This window comes from Chionomys nivalis, chromosome 17 (assembly GCF_950005125.1).
Source record: "Chionomys nivalis chromosome 17, mChiNiv1.1, whole genome shotgun sequence".
NCBI classification, from domain to species: domain Eukaryota; kingdom Metazoa; phylum Chordata; class Mammalia; order Rodentia; family Cricetidae; genus Chionomys; species Chionomys nivalis.
Genome location: NC_080102.1, coordinates 57016267 through 57037422, shown reverse-complemented (window position 1 = coordinate 57037422; position 21156 = coordinate 57016267). Strand labels below are relative to the sequence as shown.

Below are 21156 nucleotides of genomic sequence, written 5' to 3'. Positions count from 1 at the left end.
CTCAATTCAAACAATTCAAAGAGAGCATAATAGCATACAGTATCAAGATTCTCTGTGTATTTTCCATCTTTGTGCAGCTTTATTTTAACCTCTATTTTGTTTATTTTTACTTTTTGAGACAGGTTCTTTGTATATCTTTGTCCTGGAATAACTCTGTAGACCAGGCTGTCCTTGAACTCACAGAGATCCCTCTGTCTCTGCCTCCCAGGCATTGGGATTAAAGGCATGTGCTACCACACCTTGAAATCACAGAGGTCAATCTACCTCTACTTCCCAAGCGTTGGAATTAAAGGTGTGTACCACCACACCCAACTACTCTCTCTTTTTTTTTTAAAGAACTTTAACCTTTTTCTTTTCTCTCCCGAGCCAGCATATATTTTTAACACACAGTAAAACATTTAGAGATTTTTTTTAAAAAATCTCTCTTTACTATATATCTCTCTTTTTCTGACTACATGAGTCTTTAAGGAGAGGATGAAAGCCGTGGCTTTGACGACTGGATCAAGCCCATTCCTTAGCTTTCCAGCCTCACAGCGGAGGTACTGGCTGTAGCCATTTTTATTGCCACAACTCTATGGTGTTTCAAGGTCCCTGCCAGCAAGTAAGCTGCAGCAACAGACCACACTCAGTCGGTCTACCTGCCTGAAAGAGTCAGAGTTTGCCCTGGCAGGATGGCCCACAAAGCCGGCATTTTAAAATGGCACAGCTTTTCTCCTGCTACAGCTGACAACTGAAAAGCATGCGTTCAGCTTCTCATCAACACCATTTAAGTGTTTCGTGGCAGGACCTCTTGAAAGAGCTGCAAGGTTTTGCAGCTAAAGCTGAGTTAGGAAGCCTCTCTTAGATGAGAGCGCTTGCTTGCCTCTAGCAAGCAGAGAAGACCCGAGAAATTGCTGCTACCAAGAAAACATGCTTTACTCTATTCTTTCCCAAGCTTTCTCAGGCTTTCTGTGGATTCAGTTGTCCACATCTGGGCGCCTCACTCTGCTTTCTTCCTCTCAGCATTCTGTTCAGTCTTCTCCACCTATCTAAATTCTGCCCTATCAAAAGGCCAAGGCAGTTTCTTTATTAACCAATGAAACAACAGATAGATAGAAGACCCTCCTACATCATGGTGGCACACAAGGGTGTTGGTGGTGCACGCTTTTAATCCAGCACTCTGGAGTTAGATGTAGGCAGATCTCTGTGAGTTTAAGGCCAGCTAGGTCTACATTCCTAGTTTTAGACCATTCAGGAGACCTTTTTTTTTTTTTAAAAAAAAAAAAAAGTTATTACTCCTGCTTTCTTTTGGGGGAAGCAATCTTTGGAGGGAAGTCTATATATGAAGCTTATAGGCAGTGCAGCTACTGCTCTTATAGGGTGGAGCATCTGCATATGCACTGCTCTTGTAGGGTGGAGCATCTACATGTTACTTACATTCTTGTGCACTGGAGGCTTGTCTCTCTCCCTCAAGTATTGTCACTATCTGGCTTAAGTGAGATCATGGCTATCTCACCTTTGGCTAATGACTATAAAATCGAATACATTAAACCTTTCTGATGAGTGTTTGTCCTGTCTGTACTCAGGAGCTGAGGTTAAGCTCCTTAGGCACAACAGAAAAGAAGAAATGACGCTGCATGGTTTCGTTTCTCTCCCAGTGACTCGCGGCACTCTCTGGAAAGCTTGGAAGGAACGCATTGTAAAGCGACCCGCCACAGCCCATGCTTTAAGACCGGATCAGATGATCTGCGACCAATTTGCGTTAAACACTAAAGTTTCAGAAATTCAAGACATGCTACAGGAACTCATCAGCACAGGCATGTTCAGCAAACTGGAAAACAACGCCATCAAATACATCTCAGCTACAGTGCTGAATCTCTCCAAAGCCTTGAGTACAGTCAACGAGGAGCTGAAGCTCTTAAGCTCCCAAGTTACCAACCTGGTTAGGGATGAAGAAGAGGAAAAAGAGGAAGAGGAAGAAAAAGAAATCCCACGGAAGGCCTTCCAAGAGCTCTGTGAAGAAAATGAAATGCTTCATCAGAGACTTAAAGAGAGTGAGGAAAAGAGCGAGCAACTTATTCGAATCAAAAATTTTCTAGGACGTCAACTATTGTTCCCATCTGTATCCTTGAGAACGTTAGTTGCGAAAGTACCCACAGGCAAAGATATGGAGCCAGAGGAGATTGACAGTCTTTTAAACAAAGAGCTTGAAAATATTATAGATGAGTCCCAGAAGAAAGGGGTCAGAGTCCCCGCAATAAAGTGGGACTCGACTATGCCATACGTAGCCCAAGGCGAAGCGGCTCCAGCTGAAGGTCAGGTTGATTACACCCAGAGAAAGCTGTACCCCCCGGCCCCACAGTCAGTAGAGTCCTTGGCTGCAAATCTAGAGGAGGAAAGGATAGTCTTGGATATTGAGACTAGTGAACTTGATCTACAAGCACTGGACATGAGGCAAAAAGACGAGAGATCCTTTCTAGAAGGCAAACTGAAGGGCCAAGGAGTCCAGAGTGGAACAGGTAGCATGTGGGAACGGCTCAAGAAGGTCAGATCACAATACACTGTTGGAAAAAGCCCAGTGCCATCAGAGACTAAAATAGAATCCACTGTTAGGCCAAAAGAAAAAGAAGCCAAGTCGGAAGTAGAACTGCCCAAGATAATCCAGCCGGAACCCCCCGAGCTGCACAAACCAGAAACCAAAGGGAAAAAGCCCGTGCCAGGGAAGACTGAAGACACAGCGAGCTCCACAAAAGTACGTGGTAAATTACAGCCCAGGACCCCTAAACAGACGACAATAAGCCCCGAAGGCAGGAGTAATCTAGAACAATTTCAAAGAGCCATATTGGCTTTCCTAAGAGAGAAAATGAATAATGTAGGGAAGGCTTTTGATCCAAAGAGTATACAGGATGAGGAGGATGTATTAGGAAGAGCAGAAGTTGAAAAATTAAACACCATAAAGTTAAAAATGGAGGAATACATCCAAAAAGTGACTGAGACTGTCACTAAAACCTTGAGGACATACAAAGACGCAAGAAAGAAACAATTTAGAGAGATAGTCATCAAACAAAAGTTAGCCCTCGCCACACCACAGCAGCTTCCTAAGCAGACATCCATGAGTTCCAAGGCTGAAATCAGAAACGTTCTCTTAAGTGAGATGACGGACCCTGTGATTAGGAAACTCGTTCAAACACTCTTGGATGAGCTAGAGGGAGAACAGGAGGGCACAACAGTGGGCAGAAGGATGGAGGAAGGGCAAGAGCGACAGAAGCAGGAAGAGGAGGCCTGGAGAGAAGAGCAAAGACTTCAAAGGGAGAGCGAGCAAAAGCAGAGAGGAAGGGAGAGAGCAGAGCAGCTGGAGGAGTGGAGACAAACAACAGAAGGGTCAGAGGCGAGTCAGGCTCAGGAGACTGACAAGGAGAAGCCGAAGGCCGTGAGAGATGCAGAAGACAGCCAGCGGCCGAAAGGGAGCAAGTGGAAACAGCTAGCAAAGACTGAGTCCCAGGCTAAAGAGCTGTCAAAGATGTTCACCCAGAGTGCGGTGGTGCTGACACCCAGGTGGATGAAAGTCCTCAAACCCCTGATGAGTCAAGTGCAGTTATCCCAAGCGGACCCTGACGCGGTGGAGCACCCCACAGAGAAGCAGCCCTCCTCTTCCAAGGCCCTCCTTGACTTTGCACGGCCCCTCCCAAGGCCTATCCCTGAGTTGGCCCAGATAGGTTCGATTTCAATGCCACAGGCTCCGAGTGGTCCTCCTAGTCATGAACACACGGAAAAAGCACAGAGCGCTCCTCCCACAGCAGGACAGGAACAAGAACTAGGGTCTCAGCTGACAGTTCCTGGCATCCTGGAGCAGACATCCACTCCAGAGCAAACGCAAATCCCCCAAACAACTGCTGAACAAGTACAGATATCTGGGGTCACAGTTACCCAAAGAACAGTTCTACCCCTCCAGCAGATCCAAGCAAAAGACATTTCCCTCACCTCTCCGGAGGTCCTGGATCAGGGGATCACTCTCACTCCTGAGCAGGCCCAGGCCCTGGGCATCACTCTTACCCCTGAGCAAGCCAAGGCCCAGAGGATTCACCTGACCCCTCAACAGGCCCAGACCCTAGGGATCACCCTCACTCCTGAGCAGACCAAGGCCCAGAAGATCAGCCTGACCCCTCAACAGGCCCAGATCCTAGGGATCACCCTCACCCCTTGGCAGGCCCAGGGCCTGGGGCTCACTCTCACTCCTGAGCAGACAAAGGCACAGAGGGTCAGTCTGACTCCTCAACAGGCCCAGGTCCTGGGGGTCTCTCTCACCCCCCAGCAGGTCCAAGCACAAAGGATTAATCTCACCCCTGAACAGGCCCAGGCCCTGGGGCTAGCCCTCACCCCACAGCTGACCCAAGTGCAGGAACACCTTTCAGTCTCTCAGCTGGCGCAAGCACAGCAGATCACCATCACCCTAGAGGAGGCCCAAGCCCTGGGGATTGCTCTCACCCCTCAGCAGATCAAGGTCCAGGGGATCAGTCTGACCCCTCAGCAAGGGCAGGCGCTAGGGATGACTCTCACCCTTGAGCAGGCCCAAACACAGGGAATTATTCTCACCCCTATGCAGGCCCAGGCCCTGGGGCTAACTCTCACCCCTGAGCAGGTTAAGACTCAGAGGGTCTGTTTGACCACTGAGCAGGCCCAGGCCCTGGGGATAACTCTCACCCCTGAGCAGGCCCAGGCTCTGGGAATTACTCCCACTCCCAAAGAAGGCCTACCACAGGAGATTAGCCTCAGTCCCAAGGATGCCCAGGCTCTGGGGCTCACACTTACCCCTCAACAGGCCCAGATAAACAAGATCTGTCTTACCCCTCAGCAGGCCCAAGCTCTGGGAATCACTCTTACACCTGAGCAAGCCAACACATTTAAGATCAGTCTGACCCCTCAGCAGGTCCAGGCTCTAGGGATTACTCTCACTGTTGAGCAGGCCAGGGCCCAGAGGATCAGTCTAACTCCTGAGCAGGCCCAGGCCCTAGGAATCACTCTCTCCCCTGAGCAGGCCCAGGCCCTGGGAATAGCTGAAGCCTTGGGAGTCACTTTTACCCCTGAGCCAGGCAAGGAGCAAAGGGTCAGCCTGACCCCTGAGCAGACCCAGGCTCTGGTAATTACTCCCTCTCGCAAACAAGGCCCACCACAGGAGATTAGCCTCAGTCCCGAGGATGCCCAGGTTCTGGGACTTACACTTACCCCTCAACAGGCCCAGATAAACAAGATCTGTCTTACCCCTCAGCAGGCCCAAGCTCTGGGCATCACTCTTACACCTGAGCAAGCCAACACATTGACGATCAGTCTGACACCTAAGCAGGCCCAGGCTCTAGGGATTACTCTCACTGTTGAGCAGGCTAGGGCCCAGAGGATCAGTCTAACTCCTGAGCAGGCCCAGGCCCTAGGAATCACTCTCTCCCCTGAGCAGGCCCAGGCCCTGGGGATAGCTGAAGCCTTGGGAGACACTTTTAAGGAGCAAAGGGTCAGCCTGACCCTTGAGCAGACCCAGGCTCTGAGAATTACTCCCACTCCCAAACAAGGCCCACCACAGGAGATTAGCCTCAGTCCTGAGGATGTCCAGTTCCTGGGACTCACACTTACCCCTCAACAGGCCCAGATAAACAAGATCTGTCTTACCCCTCAGCAGGCCCAAGCTCTGGGAATCACTCTTACACCTGAGCAAGCCAACACATTTAAGATCAGTCTGACCCCTCAGCAGGTCCAGGCCTTGGGGATTACTCTCACTGTTGAGCAGGCCAGGGCCCAGAGGATCAGTCTAACTCCTGAGCAGGCCCAGGCCCTAGGAATCACTCTCTCCCCTGAGCAGGCCCAGGCCCTGGGGATAGCTGAAGCCTTGGGAGTCACTTTTACCCCTGAGCCAGGCAAGGAGCAAAGGGTCAGCCTGACCCCTGAGCAGACCCAGGCTCTGGTAATTACTCCCTCTCGCAAACAAGGCCTACCACAGGAGATTAGCCTCAGTCCTGAGGATGCCCAGGTTCTGGGACTTACACTTACCCCTCAACAGGCCCAGATAAACAAGATCTGTCTTACCCCTCAGCAGGCCCAAGCTCTGGGAATCACTCTTACACCTGAGCAAGCCAACACATTGACAATCAGTCTGACCCCTCAGCAGGCCCAGGCTCTAGGGATTACTCTCACTGTTGAGCAGGCCAGGGCCCAGAGGATCAGTCTAACTCCTGAGCAGGCCCAGGCCCTAGGAATCACTCTCTCCCCTGAGCAGGCCCAGGCCCTGGGGATAGCTGAAGCCTTGGGAGACACTTTTAAGGAGCAAAGGGTCAGCCTGACCCTTGAGCAGACCCAGGCTCTGAGAATTACTCCCACTCCCAAACAAGGCCCACCACAGGAGATTAGCCTCAGTCCTGAGGATGTCCAGTTCCTGGGACTCACACTTACCCCTCAACAGGCCCAGATAAACAAGATCTGTCTTACCCCTCAGCAGGCCCAAGCTCTGGGAATCACTCTTACACCTGAGCAAGCCAACACATTGACAATCAGTTTGACACCTAAGCAGGCCCAGGCTCTAGGGATTACTCTCACTGTTGAGCAGGCCAGGGCCCAGAGGATCAGTCTAACTCCTGAGCAGGCCCAGGCCCTAGGAATCACTCTCTCCCCTGAGCAGGCCCAGGCCCTGGGGATAGCTGAAGCCTTGGGAGACACTTTTAAGGAGCAAAGGGTCAGCCTGACCCCTGAACAGACCCAGGCTCTGGGAATTACTCCCACTCCCAAACAAGGCCCACCACAGGAAATTAGCCTCAGTCCTGAGGATGCCCAGGCTCTGGGACTCACACTTACCCCTCAACAGGCCCAGATAAACAAGATCTGTCTTACCCCTCAGCAGGCCCAAGCTCTGGGAATCACTCTTACACCTGAGCAAGCCAACACATTGACAATCAGTTTGACACCTAATCAGGCCCAGGCTCTAGGGATTACTCTCACTGTTGAGCAGGCCAGGGCCCAGAGGATCAGTCTAACTCCTGAGCAGGCCCAGGCCCTAGGAATCACTCTCTCCCCTGAGCAGGCCCAGGCCCTGGGGATAGCTCCTACCCTCCAACAGGCTGAAGCCTTGGTAGTTACTCTGACCCCTGAGCAGGTCCAGGCCCTGGAGATTTTTCACACCCCTGAGCAGACTCACACCTTGGGGATCTCTCTCAGTCCACAGCAGGCCCGGGATCTGGGAATCACTCTAACCCCTAGGCAAGCCAAGGTACAGAAGATATGTCTGACCCCTGAGCAGGCCCAGGCCCTGGGAGTCACTTTCACCCCTGAGCAGGCCAGAGAACGGAGAAGCAGTCTCACCCCTGAGCAGGCCCGGGCCCTGGGGCTCACTCTCTCCCCTGTGCAGGCCAGGGCCCAGAGAATCAGTCTGACCCCTGAGCAAGCTGAAGCCCTGGGGATCACTCTCTCTCCTGAGCAGGCTGAAGCCCTGGGGATCAGTTTCACTTCTTCAAGCTTACAGAAACGAGGCACTCTTCCTCCAAAGAAATTCCGGGGTTTGGATGCTCCTTTAACCCCTAAACAGGCAGCAACGTTGAAGGGCCGTACTACTACAGAGCAGATTCAACCCCTAAAAATTCCTATTATCCCGGAGTCTATCCGAACACCAAAACCAGCTGTGGCTTCTAAACAGACCCAGACAATTGGAATCCCACTAAACACTCAATGGCCCCAGCAATTTGGAGTTCCACTTCCACAGAGGCGGGGCAAGGCTTTGGGAATCACCCTCATGCCAGGGCAGCCCCAAGCATTTGAGCAAGTACAGGCATTGCAACCTCCCCGTACACCCTGGCAGTCCCCGTTGCTGGGTCAACTTGGTCCAGGAGAGACCCAAACACTAGTGTTCACTATCACACTTGACAGAGCCCAGCATTTGGGTGTCATTTTTACGCAGGAGCAAACTCAGGCCGCGGCTGTCACCCTTACCTCTGAGCAGGTGGCAGCATTAGAAGATGCGCTCACTGAAGAACTGGCCTGGAAATGGGGGGGGGTAATCATGCCAGAAAAGGCTCAAGGGGCAGCAAACATCATGACTCCTGAGCAATTACAAGCACCAGGAATCGCTGGGTATCAGCCAGCATTTCGTATTCCTCTTACCTCGGAAAAGCCTGCTGCATTGGTTCCTCCTCCCGACAGACTACTTCAACAGTTGCAGGACTTTTCTCTATCTATCCCATTGCAGAAACTAAGGCAAACCCCACTTCCTCCTAGGACAGGCCTAGGACTGAACATTCTTCCTGACTCTGAGATGCTTGAAGAACCACACATCTCTCCTACTTACAGACAGGTTCTAACAGACAGAGGGCAAGTCACCCCCACACAGCTCCTAACGCCAGAAGTCCCTCCTACCCGAAGGCAGCTCCCAAAACCCGAGACTCCTTCCACTCCAGAGCTGCCCTTTGTTCCTTGGCATTTCTTCAAAACTGGAGACACTCAGCCACCTCTAATACCAGAAATCCCCTTCCCCTCCAGAAGGTTGACACCACCTCCCACAGCTGGAGCCCTCCCCACCTCTGGAGAGTTTCCTGGAGGCTCTGATGTCTACAAGGACCTCCTACTATCCAGACTCTCCCCCTACCAGCCTCCAGCCATCCAGGAACAAATTCCCTACATGCAAGGACAGCAAATGATCACTGCTGAGCTCTCAATCCCTGGAGGGCCTCAGAGAATTTCTCCCTCTTCAGTCCCTCAGAAACGGTCAGGAGCTGTTTCTCCTCCAAAACCTTTCCCTACAGAGAAGATCCGAAAAGCAAAGGTTCCTGGCACTTTGGAAGAAACTGGGGTCCTCCAAGATTCTTTCGACAAGAAACCACTTGGAATGTTCCAGCCTTACGTCACCGGTTCTGGGATACCAGGATCGAAGCTCCCGCACGTTGGTCTAGAGAAGCCTACTGCGTCACCAACGTCTCTCAGCACTCAACTCTCCCAAACATCACAGGCCTTACCTTCTGCAAGGGGCCAGAGACCACGGCTCCCCGCTATAGACAAGCCCTGGATACTAACCCCAGCTTCTGACACCAGGAAAGCCAAGACCATGGGGTTCCCTCTCCCTGCCCAGCTCCCTGAAGACAGATACTTCGTTGATGTGGAGGCTCAAAGGAAGAACCTGGCTATATTAAATGAGGCTGCACAAACTTCTGGATTCCCTCCACAGTACCACACAACTGCCAGGAATCTCATAATTGAACTGCTTCATATGAATACAGTTAGGCTGGGGTATCTGTGCCGCAAGTATGTTGCCTATAGGCTGATCCAGCTGGCCAGGTAGGTACAATTAGTATATATAACCATTTTTTCTGGTATAATCCTGATGTTGAGCAACTTTCTTCACTGCCTAGAATTTTCTTGTTTGTCATGCCATGTGTTCTTTTTTTTTTTTTTCGAGACAGGGTTTCTCTGTAGTTTTGGAGCCTGTCCTAGAACTAGCTCTTGTAGACCATGCTGGCCTCAAACTCACAGAGATCCACCTGTCTCTGCCTCCAAGTGCTGAAATTAAAGGCACATGCCACCACTGCCCAGCTTCTAGTTTTTTGTTTTTATTTTACATGTATGAACATTTTGTTTGCAGCATGCATATCTACAGCATGCATAGGCCTGTACTCAAAGAGGATGTTGGATCTCCTGAAGACAGAGTTATAGTCGGTTGTGAGCTATGATGTGTGCTAGGGACCAAACTCGGGTCCTTTGGAAGAGCAGCAACTGCTCTTAACCACTGAGCCCTCCCTCTAGGCCCATATCATATGCTGTGATCATTAAGGGTCTTCAGGATGGAGGTTTAAGACGATAAAAGGAAGTCGCAGTGGTGGTACATCCTTGCAATTCTGCTTGGGAGCTGGAGGCAGGAGGAGTATGTATGTTTAGCATTCAGGGCTTAGAGGGTGTGTGTGTGTGTGTGTGTGTGTGTGTGTGTGTGTGTGTGTGTTGCACGGGGAAGCTAGAGGAGACTGGAGGATTCCAGATGTTGTTCTCTGTCCCCCTACACCTGTTCTGCATCTCTCCTGGAACCTTCCCATGACGCTGGTCAGGACAACCTGTTTCCCTGCCAATACTCTATCAATACGACGGGGATTACAGGCATGTGCAGCAGCCTGATCTATCTATTTATTCTGCTTTGGTTTTGAGATAAGGCTCCCCCTGAAGCCCACACTGACCTGAAATTCACTGTGTAGCCCGGATGAGTAGCAGTACAGCCATGGGCCATCAGACATGGCTCTGCATCACATCTGAAGTGGGAAATTAACACCTTGTGTTACCATAGCAACTTTATTGTTGGTTCCGTTTTTTTTTTTTTTGTTTTGTTTTTTTAATATCAAAAAAGGCCGGGCATGGTAGTCTACACCTGCAGTTACTGTAAAGATTTTGGGTCAGAGGGACCTTGGCAGCAGGTGAGAGCCAGATGCCCTCACTCGCCAGAAAGCAAAGCTGAAGTGAAGAGTTTTATTGAGATAAAGGGGATGGGGAGGGAAGAGAGAAAGAGAAAGAGAGACGGAGACTTAGAGAAGGAGAACCTGCTCTACATAGTGAGCTCCAGGCAAGCCAGGAGAACTTGTCCCACAACCAAACAAGAGTCTTTCGTAGTTTGTTCTCCTTGCACGTTTGGCTCACACTTCTCTACTATGAGATCTGGGTCTCTTTTTTTTTTCCTTCCTAGTTACTTGGTCACCACTTGTAGAATAATACACCTTTCCTCCCCCCTGAGGGAATTTAAATTTAACTATAAATTCTTTGAGGGTTTTTTGTTTGTTTGTTTTTGTTGAGGCAGCGTCTCCCATAGTCCAGAACGACATATACTCACTTGTAGTCTATACTGGCCTCAAATTCATGACAGTCCTCCTACCTTGGTGTCCTGAGTGCTGGATAACAGCTACCATGCCCAGCTAGCCCTCTCACCTCCCAATATTTAAAAAATACTTTTAGTAGTTTCTATAATCAATACCAGATAGATAACCTCTTAAATATTTAATGTTATCCTGGTCTGAACGGGAAAAATTTAAACCTAACATTTCTAGACTAATGCCACCCAGGTTTTAAAATTGTTTCTGTTTGTTTTTGTTTTGTTAAGAGGACAGGGAAGGGACCCAGGGTTTTGGAAACACTAAGTTAGTGTTGTCTGCCATTGTTCTAACAACCCAGCTCTTCTTTTCCTTCAACGTTTATTTTATTCTGTGAGTATGGATGTTTTGCTTACATTTATGTCCTTGTCCCATGGGCATACCTGAGCCATCTCTGCAGCCCCAAAGACTGTCTAATCTTTAAACATCCAGTTTTTGTGTCTTGCATATGAATTGGTTAGTACCCCCAGAACTGTTTAAAAACAGTGATGATTGCTGGAGAGATGGCTCAGTGGTTAAGAGCATTGCCTACTCTTCCAAAGGTCCTGAGTTCAATTCCCGGCAACCACATGGTGGCTCACAACCATCTGCAAAGAGGTCTGGTGCCCTCTTCTGGCCTTCAGACATGCATGTACACAGAATATTGTACACATAATGAATAAATATTTGCCGGGCGGTGGTGGCGCACGCCTTTAATCCCAGCACTTGGGAGGCAGAGGCAGGCGGATCTCTGTGAGTTCGAGACCAGCCTGGTCTACAAGAGCTAGTTCCAGGAAAGTCTCCAAAACCACAGAGAAACCCTGTCTCGAAAAACAAAAACAAAAACAAAAACAAACAAACAAAAAAAAACAGTGATGATAGTGGTCTGAGGCATAGCTCAGTGATAGAACATGTGTGCAGCATGTGTGCAGCATGTGTGCAGTAGGTGCAGCATGTGTGAAGCATGTGTGCAGCAGGTGTGCAGAGGTGTGCAACATGTGCAGCATGTGTGGATGTGTGCAGCATTGTGCAGCATGTGTGAAGCAGGCGTGCATGTGTACAGCATGTGTACAGCATGTGTGCAGCATGTGTGCAGTAGGTGTGCAGCAGGTGTGCAGCAGGTGTGTATGTGTGTGCAGCATGTGTGCAGCAGGTGTGAGGTACTGGGTTCCACCCCTATCGAGCACTACAGAATTTGTTTGTTTGTTTGTTTGTTTGTTTTCCAGACAGGGTTTCTCTGCTTAGCCCTGGTTGTCCTGGAGTTTACTCTGTGGAGCAGGCTGGCCTTGAACTCACAGAGGCTGAATACCTGCCTCTGCCTCTTGAGCACCCGGATTAAAGGCGTGCACCACCACCAACCTCTCAGAAATTTATTCCTATAGAGGAATTAGATAAAGGCCTCGTTTAACAAGTCTCCCACCTGCTCTATTACCTCTTAAGAACTCAAAATGAGATAGGAATGGAACGCAACAGAAGTCAGGTTTGCTCTGGTAGCTTTGGGAACTATATGGATCTAATTCTTGACTTTTTTCAAGAAACAACATAACCAAACGATTAAAAGCCATCCAAAATACTGGGAAAGGGTATGAGGCTCAGAACCTGTACATCATGCTGGACAGAATTGATCAATACCAGAAGAGGGTGATGCGGTTCTGGACAGACAAGCAGAAGGAACTAGAACAGAGGCGGAAGCAGTGCCTGTGGTCCATGACGCAGGTATTCAGCCAGGTAACTTTACCTTCTGCTGTTCCTTTCCAGTGTGAGACGAAGAAGTAAGGGTTGTTTTAGTTCATTTGAGACACGATCTCTCTCCTGTGCAACTATGGCTGCCTTGGAACCCACTATGTAGATCAGGCTGGTCTTGAACTCATAGAGATCCATCTGCCTCTACCCCAGAGTGCTGGGATTACAGGTGTGTGCCACAACTGCCTGACTCATTAACATTATTAATAGAGGTCAGCCTGGGCTACATAGTGAGTTCAAGGTTATCCAAGGTTTCATAGTAATACCTTGTCTCAAAAAATAAATAAATAAATAAAATAATTGGTTAATTGCGAGCCTTACTCATTTACTTCTTTGCGTAGGACAGACTTCTGATCATTGCTGGAGTAAAGTAAGATATTTTGAATTTTCCATAACAATTATATTTTAAATATTACAGCTCTGTTAAACAAACAGCAAAAACACCTCTAATTTTGGTTGGGTAAATATGGTCTTTGTAGGTGGAGTAAGGAAGGTGGGGTGTCAGTAGCAACAGCGACCTGACAGAGTAATAGCAGTGCTCTGGACATTTCAGGGGAGGGGCAGGCTCTGAAGCAGCGATTCTCAGCCTGTGGGTGCAACCCCTTGAGCTGAATGCTACATGGGTCACCTTAGACTATCGGCAAATACAGATATGTTCATTATGATTCATAACAGTAGCAAAATTAGAGTTATGAAATAGAAATGAAAATAATTTTATGGTTGGGGTCCCCACAACATGAGAAGCTGTACGAAAGGCTGAGAACCTCTAGGCTAGAGTCAGGTGGTGATTGTGGGTGTCAAGGCCTAAGGAAGGAAACGGTAAAGGGAGAGGGCTCTCTCTGGTCAGGGTACGGAAGCAGACAGACAGCAAGTGCAAGCAAGGCCAGGTTGGGGTACCTATATAGAGTTTCAGATCATGGTCTCAGCTCCCCCATCCTCCAAAGGGAATCATGGCTGTGGAAGCGTAGGTCTGCTGCTCGGCTGCTGTCTGGATTGAAAGCCAAACTTCCTAACATCTTTGGCTTTTCCCTGATGCTCCTTTTTACACTTCACTTCCTCCAGAGGCTGAAACCTGAGAAACGTGCTTTCTTTCTATGTATCTATTAACTTGTTCTTGTTGATTTTGCTTCTAGATCGAAAAGGTGTTTAAACTAAATCTTAGCCAGCCTGTGCCCTTGGTCTCTGGCTTTAAGCAGGTACCCGATTTTACCAAAATTCAACGTCCAGTCTTGGAGTTATTCACTGAAGACAACAAAAAGCCCGACATTTTCAAGACCTTTGGGTATGTAGTATTAAACTTTCATGGCACGGTATGTAATATTAAACTTTCGGTGATAAGTGGTACACAATGTCTAATTTTTTTTTAATTAAAACTATTTTAGTTCTTACCCAAGGGCTTTCCTTTCCCACACTTAGGATGTGCTGCGAGGGTGTGAATGTACTTACTTCCCAGGTGTATTCTTTCGTCTGTTTTGAGAAGAAACATTGTTTCATTTGTGTAGCCCTGGCTGACCTGGAATGCCTCTGCCTTGTGAGTGCTGGAATAAAGCTATATGCTTTAGCAGGGTTTATTTACATATATTTCTACTTAAATATTTGGCATTTAATTTTGAGTTCTTTTTTTCAAAAAATAAGCAAGATGGCTTAGGCGATTTGGGTGCTCTCATTGGTCACACCTTTGGGTGCGCTCACTGGTCACACCTTTGGGTCTAAGCTCCAGGACCCACACAGTGGAAGGAGACGAAGGAGACAAAGCCACAGAGTTGTCCTCTGGCTACCTCTCCCTCCCTCTGCCCCTCTTTCTCTTAAAATAATAAAGTTTTTTGTTTGTTTGTTTTTGTTTTTGTTTGTTTGTTTGTTTTGAAGGCTGCTGGGCCAGAGGATGGCTTAGCCTTAGGCGAAGGCGCAGGCTGCCAAACCTAGCCATCTGGGTTTGATTCCTGGGACTTATGGGGGGGGAGCTGGACTGTACGCCACAGGTGTCCTCTGACCTCCACGTGCATGCCATGGCTCACATGTTCCCACACACATACAAAATAAATAACATGTAAAAATATGTTTGAAAAGCTTCCTCCCTCCCTCCCTCCCTCCCTCCCTCCCTCCCTCCCTCCCTCCCTTCCTTCCTTCTTTACTTTTTTCTTTATATCTCTCAGTCTGCCTCCTCTGTCTCTACCCTAAGAAGGCAAAAGTTTTGGAAGGAAAAGTATACTTGGTCTGTGTACTTCAGGAGGCTAAGAAGAAAGCCTGAAACAGTTGACTAGGTCATAGTGGTGCTTTTCCCTTGTCTCTGTCTGAGACAACTGAGGCTCCCCGGGGCATGGGAGGGCAGTTCATGGGTGGGGAAGAGAAGACACACGTTTCAACTGGCTGTGGCGATCAGAGGAGCTTCATCCCTTACCTCATGTGCTCTGACTCTCTAGACAGCAGACTCAGGTGGAGTCCATCTGGAATGCTGACCTGTCCACTTCAAGCTACCCGATAATGGAGAAGACATCTTTGAATACACTCTGGACACAGCTGGGAGGGTACCCGGATATTCCCCGGCTGCTGCAGTTTGATATTCAATGGACCTTCAGAAAAGCTCTTGCTTCCCTTCGGTCACAGTGAGTAAAGGTTTGCCTCTTCTGCCGTCTTTCTAACCTGACTTTCTCTGTAGCACCAAGGAACACCAAAGTAAGTATTTAGTGAAAGCTTAGTTTAGACTCACAAAATACTCCAAACGAATTCACCATTGGTCAGTGTTTCTCTACAGACCTACAGAAGTCATCATTTAATGTCAATCCAACAGTTATACTGGAAGCATAGCAAGGCTGGGGAGGAGTTCAACTCAGAATTCCGTCCTGAGATTTGTCGCTGCTGGCACCAGACAAAGCATGGTGGGGATGCATTTTCCACACCATCATCCAATAGCATGACCGTAAATGCAGCTGATGCTATCTGCCTGCTTCTCCAGCTCCTGGGAGGCTGAAGTGGTCAACTCAACTGAGCTCGTGAGTTTGAGACCAGCCCTGGGCAACACAGTGAAGCCAGCAGTGATGGCACACACCTTCTCTGAGTTCAAGGCTAGCCTGATCTATGTAGCAAGTTCCAGGACAAACAGAGCTACAAGGTCAGACAGACAGACAGACAGACAGACAGACAATACATAGAGCTTAGTGTGTAGTGGCGTGTTTGTAGTCCCACGCAGAGGTTAGTGTGGTGGCGTGTGTGTAGTCCTGGCACTGGCGACTGGGGCAGAGCGGGGTGAGGCACTCACAGGGCTCCAGAGTTTCAGTCTGTTGCACCACACTCTCATTTAAACCCCAGGAAGTTCCCCAGGGAAAGAGAGACAGTTTTGGAGTTTCAGGATAGTTATTTAATATTCTAAACCAAAACTTCAGAAAATTGAACTTCTTTCCTTAGAGTAGTTCATGGGGGGTTATATTTGTTTTATTAAATCCAAGTCCTGCAGTAATGTTATTTATAAATGTTTATCAGATGGCAGTCATTATAAAATAAGACATTTAACATTATAAGGCTGGGTATTACTCCTATAATCCCAGCATTTGGGAAGCTGAAACAGGAGAATTTACAAGAGTCTGGGCTCCATAGCAAGACCTTGGCTGAAGAACATAAAACAGCGGAGCTTGGGATAGAGTGCTTGGAGGCCCTGGATTCGGCCCTCAGTACTGGGAAAGAAAATAGATTCTCTAATACAAGGCTGGAGATGCGTCTCAGTGGTAGAGTGCTTGCTAGTGTGCCCTGGGCCTTGGGTTCCATCTACAGCAGGGCAAAACAACAATAAATTAAATAATGTATGGAACATAAAAATGTGTCATAGCATGGAATTATCCCAGCACTCAGCGAGCCGAGGAAGGAGGATCAAAACCCCGAGGCCAGCTTTGGCTGCAGAGTGAGATCATGTCTCAAAGGCAGACACAGAGGCTGGAGAAATGGGTCAGTCAACACAGTGCCTGCCATGCCAACATAGAGGCTGAGTTCGTGTGGGGGCCCCAGTGTCGGAAGAAGACAAATGGGAAAATTTACCTCCTCTCTGTCAAAGGGCAAGATCTGAGTATCACAAAGAGTCCTGGTGAAAGAAACATCCAGAAATATGACTTATCTGTCTAAAAAGATGTATAATCTACATTGCTATTAGATTATTTTGACAAGAAATAAAGGGGATTCCTCCTTTAAACAAAACATAAAAACAACCTAATTTGGGTCCCTGGCACACATGTAAAAAACCTGGGCATGGCACCATGTGTTTGTAAGCCCAGCACTGAGAGGAAGCGGGAGGAGACAGGCAGATCAACCAGCCTATGAACTGCTGAACTCCAGGCTCAGTGAGAGACGTTGTGTCAAGTGAGGTGGCAAATGATCAAGGAAGACACCTGGTTGTCACTCTCTGACTCCACATGCACACACATAGCACACACAGAAAATACATTAAAAACTTTAAAAAAGCAAAACCAAGTTATATATACATATACATGACAAGTGTATGTACACACACACTTACAGATGCAGAGAGAAAGTGACATATGTACTAGAGCGCACATATGTGAAGAAAAGGAGCCAACTAGACATGACTCCCGTAGTTCCATCATTTGGGGGTAGAGGCAGTGGAATCAGTACTCAAGACCATCCTCTGCAGCATAGTAAGTTCAAGGCCTGCTAGTGTTGATTTTAGGATCTCCTAGGAGGTAGTGAGGCCATCTTCAGGTTCTTTGTGGGAGGTATTGCCAGGAAGAATTCACTGAGTAGGAAAGACTCTCTATATATTTCCTGTCAGGTATTTTGGTTCCAGCCTCAGGAAGTAACTGACTAAAACAATGGACGTGGGAGAGAGTGGAGGAGAAAGGGAGGGAAGGTGGGGAAGAGAGCAAGCCAGTGGGCTGAGATGATGCAGGTTTATAGGATGTGGAACATGCACATGGGAAAAGGGGACAGTGGTGATAGTCACATTGGCCTTAAGTGATGAAGGTGATTGAAGGTGGGGGGGCACCTGTTTCTGGAATGTGGGTTGTTCCCAGTTGACTAATACTCAGACATTAGAACATTTGACTCCCAGTTAGTGGTGCTCTGGGGACAGGTTTAGGAGTTGCAGAGGAAGTAAGTCAGTGGGGGTGGGCTTTGAGGGTTTATAGCCTGCCCCTACTTCCTGCCCTCACTCTGCTTCATGCTTGTGGTAAAGGATGTGATTGCTAGGCTTCCTGTTCCGGCTGTCATATTTTGCCTCTCGCTTCTGTGCCTCCTTACTGGGATGGACTCAGCCCTCTGGAACCATAAACCCTCTTATAAGTAAAGGCTTCCTTTTGTAAGTTGTCTTGGTCATGGTGTTTTATCACAGAAACATCCAAGTAATAAATTCAGAGGAAGCTGGCACCAGACAGCGGGCTAGTGCTGTGGAGAACTTGGCCATGTTTGTTTGGTTTTGATTTTTATTGTTTTGAGGAATGTATAAGGCTTTGGAAATTTGGACTTTAAAAGCAACTAAGCACTGTAAACACAGCTTAAAGGGCCATTCTGGTAAGACCTTGGAAGAGAGCAGTGCTGAGAGCAATGTGGACTTTGGGGGCCCAGTGCAAGAGGTGTCTGAGGGGCACAATACTGGTCGCTGGGAAAGAGGTCATACCTGTGATATTCTCACAAAGAACCTAGATGTCTTCTGCCCTTGTCCTAACAACTTGCCTGAGGTTAAATTAAAAAAAAAAAAAAACATGGACTAATTTCTTTGGCAAAGAAGGAACTTCAGGACAGCATAATGTTGAAACTGTGGCATGGCTGTTACTGATTTCCCTTACGCCAGTCTCCACTGAAAAAGAGCAAGCAGAGCAGAAGAAAAACAAACTGCACAGTCTGGAGAGGAAAGGCGCAGCAGGAAACGGAAGGCTGCAGCCAGGGCTCCTGGCAAAGAGGCTGCAATTATTAAGGAGATTGGCAGCACTAAGGAGAGGCCTGCTCTGCATTGGAACAAAGGAAAGGCTTCACCAGGCAAGACCCCATTTAGCTAAGCTTCTGATTTATGAAAGCGAGCATAAGGCATCTTCTGCTCCTAGAAGTCAATCAACTGAGTCAAAAAGCTGCCACTAATGTGGGTCAAGAGGATGTGGCTCCAACCCCAGCTGGCGGCTGAACTTAGTAATGTTGTCCACATGTTTTGGCTTCAGAGCCATGAAGATGGAAGAGCTAAGGGGTCATGGACAAGTCACAGACATGCATCCTTCTCCGTTATTCTTTGTTTGTTTGTTTTGAGACAGGATCTCCTATCGCTGCAAAACCCTAACAGTGATCCTAGTTGTTTTAACTTTATGGTCTGAGGTAGGCCTGGTGGCACCCACGTGTAAGCCAAGCGTTCAAGAGGCTGAAGGTCATGAGGTTCCGAGACAACTAGTAAGACCCAGCAGTAAGGGAAGAGGGAAGGGAGGAGAGTAGAGGAGAGTAGAAGGAAGAAGTTGGGAGGGGGGGGGAGAGGAGAGAGGAAGAGAAGAAGAAAGGAGGGGAGGGGAGGGGGGAAGGGATGAGAAGAAAGGCGAGGGGAGGGGAGGGGAGGGGAGGGGAGGGGAGGGGAGGGGAGGAGGAATGAGATGGGAGAGAGACCAGTACGGTAGCACGCGCCTGTGACTCTGTCCTTTGGTACAATGGGTTCTCAATCTTCCTAATGCTGCCACCTCTTCATCCTGTTGTCTGTTCCCCCTGTTGTGGTGACCCCAACTGTGCAATTATTTCATTCCTACATCATAACTGTAATTTTACTACTGTTATGAATTGTAATGTAAATCTCTGTGTTTTCCCATTGTCTTAGATGACCCCTGTGAAAGCGTCATTCAACCTCAAAGAGGCCATAACCCCCAGGTTGAGAGCCTCTGCTTTAGTAGAGGTGTAGGCGGGAGGGTCAGGAATTCAAGGCCACTTTCAGCTACGTGGAGAGCTTGAGGCCATCCTGAGCAATGTTGGATCTGTCTCAAGAAAACAAACAAAAATTAAGATGAAGGAGAAAGAGAAGGATTGATTTCCGTCTAATGGCTGCTAATCTCTGCCATGTCCAACACATGGGTCTCTTCAAACAGTGGTCTGGCCTTTTTACGGTCAAAGTGCGAATTTGGTGTGGCCAGTGAAAGTCCAGCAGAGACGTTGTGCGTGCGTGGTGGTGAAGTGGGGGGAGGCCCTCCACAGTCTCTTTGTCGAGCCTGCACCCCAAACTGTGAACCCCATCCCTGCTTCCTGGCTTCTGCTCTCGTTTGGTTTCCCTCCTTAGATGGGACTGGGGGAAGCTGCAGTTGGGAGCTGCCTCTCCCTCAGGCGGTCTAAGCTCAGGAAAACAGTTCTTCTGGGGAAGACCTTGAGAAGAAGCCTATTCTGGCTCTTTTTAAATGACTGTTTTTACCCTCCCAGTGGCAGTGCGAAGACAGAAGAGAAGGTGGCAGCCTGTCTGGGCCCCCGCCCTGGTGCCCACTGGTTTCTGCTCTTTTAAGTCATGATTTTCCCTATCTGCCCTTCCATCTCTCCAGTGTGGGCAACAGCAGCTTGCCCTGTGCCCTCCTCATTTCTTTCTCAGATCCCTATCAGTCTTTTCTGGTTTTTATTTGTTAGATGGGAACATTCACTTTTGTGTTGTGAGTTCTGAAACAGGGTAGCCCAGGCTGTCCTAAAACATGCTAACCTCCCAAGTGCTGGAATAACAAGCGTAAGCTTACACCATGCCCCGCTTACAGCAATCATTTATGCTTGCACACATAGGTATGAGCACAAACTTTTCTGTTGCAAAACACACTCATATGGGCACATTTTTAATGAAAAAAAAATGCATCGTTATTGGGCCAGAATTACTGTCTCCCTTGACGTTTGCCACTGCCAACTACAGTGCAGCGGGGTGCTAGGAGAGACTCGGCTGGCAATGGCTGCTCCTCACATAAACCTTTGTTCTGCATGGTCACTACACCACGCTAAGGGCACGCTTCTAAAGCTTCTTTTGCTTCACCAAGCGTACATCTTTGACATTTTCCATGTTAATAAACATGGGGCTGGTAAGATGGCCCAGCAGATAAAGGCGTTTGCCATCAAGACCTGTCTTCCAGCCTCCAGTCTCACCGGGCTGGAAGGGGAACTAACTCGCAAAAACTGTCCTCTGGTCTCCATGTGAGCATCACGGTGTTCTTTCTCTAGTTTCTTTTTCTTCCTTCCTTTCTTTCTTTCTTTCTTTCTTTCTTTCTTTCTTTCTTTCTTTCTTTCTTTCTTTCTTTCTTTTTTTGTTTTGTTTTTCAAGACAGGATTTCTCTGTGTATCCCTGGCTGTCCTGGAACTCACTCTCCTGCCTCTGCCTCCTGAGTGATGGGAGGGATTAAAGGCGTGCGCAACCACCACCTGGCCCGTAATTTAAAAATTAAATGTATTTAATTAAAATTAAATGTATAATTTAAAAATTAAACACATCATCATTTTATTGGTTATGACTTACATTGCATAGATGTAATGTTTGTTATTGAACCATTCTGATAGAAATCAAGGCATTTTCGACATTCCAAATTATTCTGCACCAAGTATTTTTGCACGTCTCGATGTTTGTATGCTTGCTTCCCTGTAGTGATGTCATCAAAATAATAGT

The 21156-nt window shown here is 48.1% G+C and overlaps 1 protein-coding gene across 1 annotated transcript in view; it reads left to right on the top strand.

Annotated features, from left to right (window-relative positions):
• Window positions 1–15176, top strand: part of Fam186a (family with sequence similarity 186 member A) — a 50184-nt gene extending 35008 nt beyond the window's left edge. Inside the window, exons 4-14 of the mRNA XM_057791317.1 lie at window positions 1638–4372; window positions 4439–4618; window positions 4655–5047; window positions 5228–5434; window positions 5996–6259; window positions 6368–6610; window positions 6794–7395; window positions 8488–9279; window positions 12362–12554; window positions 13703–13858; window positions 14994–15176. Coding sequence (XP_057647300.1) covers window positions 1638–4372; window positions 4439–4618; window positions 4655–5047; window positions 5228–5434; window positions 5996–6259; window positions 6368–6610; window positions 6794–7395; window positions 8488–9279; window positions 12362–12554; window positions 13703–13858; window positions 14994–15176 — 5948 coding nt within the window. The remainder of the gene's footprint in view (window positions 1–1637; window positions 4373–4438; window positions 4619–4654; window positions 5048–5227; window positions 5435–5995; window positions 6260–6367; window positions 6611–6793; window positions 7396–8487; window positions 9280–12361; window positions 12555–13702; window positions 13859–14993) is intronic.
• The last annotated feature ends 5980 nt before the right edge of the window (window positions 15177–21156 follow it).